The 2,441-nt window shown below is 41.1% G+C and overlaps 1 protein-coding gene across 1 annotated transcript in view; it reads left to right on the top strand.

Moving 5' to 3' along the window:
• Positions 1 to 2,441, top strand: part of phf14 (PHD finger protein 14) — a 111,857-nt gene that overhangs the window by 60,608 nt on the left and 48,808 nt on the right. Inside the window, exon 7 of the mRNA XM_015370995.1 lies at positions 1,931 to 2,068. Within this exon, the coding sequence (XP_015226481.1) occupies positions 1,931 to 2,068 (138 nt within the window). The remainder of the gene's footprint in view (positions 1 to 1,930; positions 2,069 to 2,441) is intronic.

Genomic DNA, 2,441 nt, shown 5'->3' with positions numbered 1-2,441 from the left:
TAGCCTTAAAAGTAGACAGGGTGTCTGCCTCACGGACTAAAACTGGTAGTTGGTTCCACAGGAGAGGAGCCTGCATGTTGATTTAGACACAAAGAAAAGTCAATTTTTAAACACCTGAGCGAAAATGAAAGAACTTTGTGATGGTTGATAAGAAAATGTGAAACTTTATTTCTTGTTAATCCGATTTTTTCCTAAACTGTTTATTGGATAAATTAGTTTTTTGGCAGAATATGATCTTGACTAAAAGCAGATGAGTTCGAGGAGGGAAGCTCTGCAAAAAGTGGAAAAATATTCAGTTAAAATGTAAAATTGTTCTTTTGTTTGTGTTTATGCAGGTTTTTGTTGTATTTTAACCCTTTATAGGGCAAGTTAGGGTTTTTGATCCATTGCATACCCCTTACAAATATAGTTTTTCTTAGTTTAAATGTTGAGATGGAGCCTGATGGAAGGAATCAGCTCCTATCTTTTGTTTTTCTGGATTCTTTATTTTTCCATATCATATTTCTATGATGCGTTTCCTTAGAGTTAGAGTGGAAGATTTCTGTTTCTTTTAGAAACTGTGAAACTAGAAGCGTCTGCAGCCTGATGGGAGGGCTTTATTAACCTGCTCTTGTCCAGATCCAGTGATGCTGGCGTTGCTTTTCTGCCTCTGGAATCAAAATGTCAGCCTTGTAGCCCTGGGAGCTCCATGAAAGCGGCTCTTCTCCTGCTAACCGTAGCGTTATTACTTTCCCTCCGACACGTGACCTCTGCGGGGTGAGCGCCACTCCATCCGTCAGGAGGAAGGGAATCCAGCGCGGAGCAGAAGTCACCGGAGTTAATGTTGCATAGAGGGAGGCGCTGGGTGTGTGCTGAGCGTTATTGATGGAGTGTGTGTTGCTAATGAGTCGCTCCTACATGCTTCGGCCTTGGAGAGCAGAAAAGTTCACTTCTTAAGTTTTCCTGACGGTGATTCATGTGCAGAAACATCTAAACCAGTTCACTGTTTTTTTTTTTCAGTCATATGAAACTCAATTAGTGGAAAACTAGAAAATNATAATAGTATGTAATAATTATATATTTAAAGTACTTTCAGAAGTTTGAACTCTGAATATGAGCGACTTTCCTTAAAAGGAGAAAAAATACTAGAGGAAAAGGATGAGAACCAATTCCTTATCATTTCCTCTGTTTAGCTGCGACAAGGAGCCAGAATAATGTTTTTGTGGTTCTGTTCTTAAACTGCTTCAGTTTCCACATGACTAGCGGCCATTTGTGCTGCATAGAAGAGCAGCAGAACCTCTGCTCTGTCCACAGTGAGAGGAACACATGGTGGCAACCAGCAGCGTAGAAGGAGAAGCTTTAGTCACTCAATGATCTTCTAAGAGGAACCAGAACCAGAACCAGAACACATGGTGGCAACCAGCAGCGTAGAAGGAGAAGCTTTAGTCACTCAATGATCTTCTAAGAGGAACCAGAACCAGAACCAGAACCAGAACCTCCTGTTTAAAAGCCCTGCTAACAGCATAAAGGCTAACATCACTGAAAACAGAGAGTGATGTCACAGTTCACTGTCATCATATCAGAGCCACTAAACCTGCCTTTACATGTTGGTTTTATATTTCTCTACATTGATTCATGTACTTTAGAAATGTTTTCTTTTAATTCAGTAATCTAACATGTATGTTATAAACACGTCTGCATCTATTAATATGAAAGAAAACATGCTTTGGTTGATTCAGTCAGTATTTATTACAGCAGGAACAATAAATAGTTTAGGTATGATGATAAAGATCTATGTCAGCATTTGATAAAAAACAATTTAGCCCTAAATGTACAAATGAAAAGTGGTGTTTAGGGTTTAGCTGCTTTAGAAGTTTCAGATAAAAATGACTGGAATGAAGTTATAATAGTTCAGGAAAACAAAGCTAAATAAGAAGCTTTTGTGTTTCAGGAGTGCAGTTTCTGTGAGGACGCCCGCTTTGCCAGGACCGGCGTTTGCATCAGCTGTGATGCCGGCATGTGTCGCTCCTACTTCCACGTTACCTGCGCTCAGAGGGAGGGGCTTCTGTCTGAGGCTGCGGCCGAGGAGGTAGGAGCTCAACGTGAGGGGTCGGTTAGCGACGGACTGCAGCTCTGTTACCGCAGAGCTCAGGCTGTCGGACCAAAAAGCAGTGCTGCCAACTTAGTAGCTAAACTGAGTGTCTTTTCAGACCCTCTATGGCCTTTATTTCAAAAAGTTCCTAGCACCAACAATAATGATTTTTTTCTGTTAATTATAACTTTGGTGACATAAAAGCACCAAACACTGTCCTCTCTCTCTTTCTCTCTCTCTGTCTGTCTCTCCGTCTGCTGTCGTCACGCAGAGCGGCTGCCTGCGCTGCTGCAGAGAAAGTAAACCTTTCCAATTCAAATTAGGGGTGTGCAAAATAATCGTGATGATGATGCATCGTGATTCTAATTTT

This window comes from Cyprinodon variegatus, unplaced genomic scaffold, assembly GCF_000732505.1.
Source record: "Cyprinodon variegatus isolate N-32 unplaced genomic scaffold, C_variegatus-1.0 Scaffold2, whole genome shotgun sequence".
NCBI lineage: Eukaryota > Metazoa > Chordata > Actinopteri > Cyprinodontiformes > Cyprinodontidae > Cyprinodon > Cyprinodon variegatus.
Note: the sequence above shows the minus strand (reverse complement) of the source record. Positions and strands in the feature narration are given on the sequence as shown.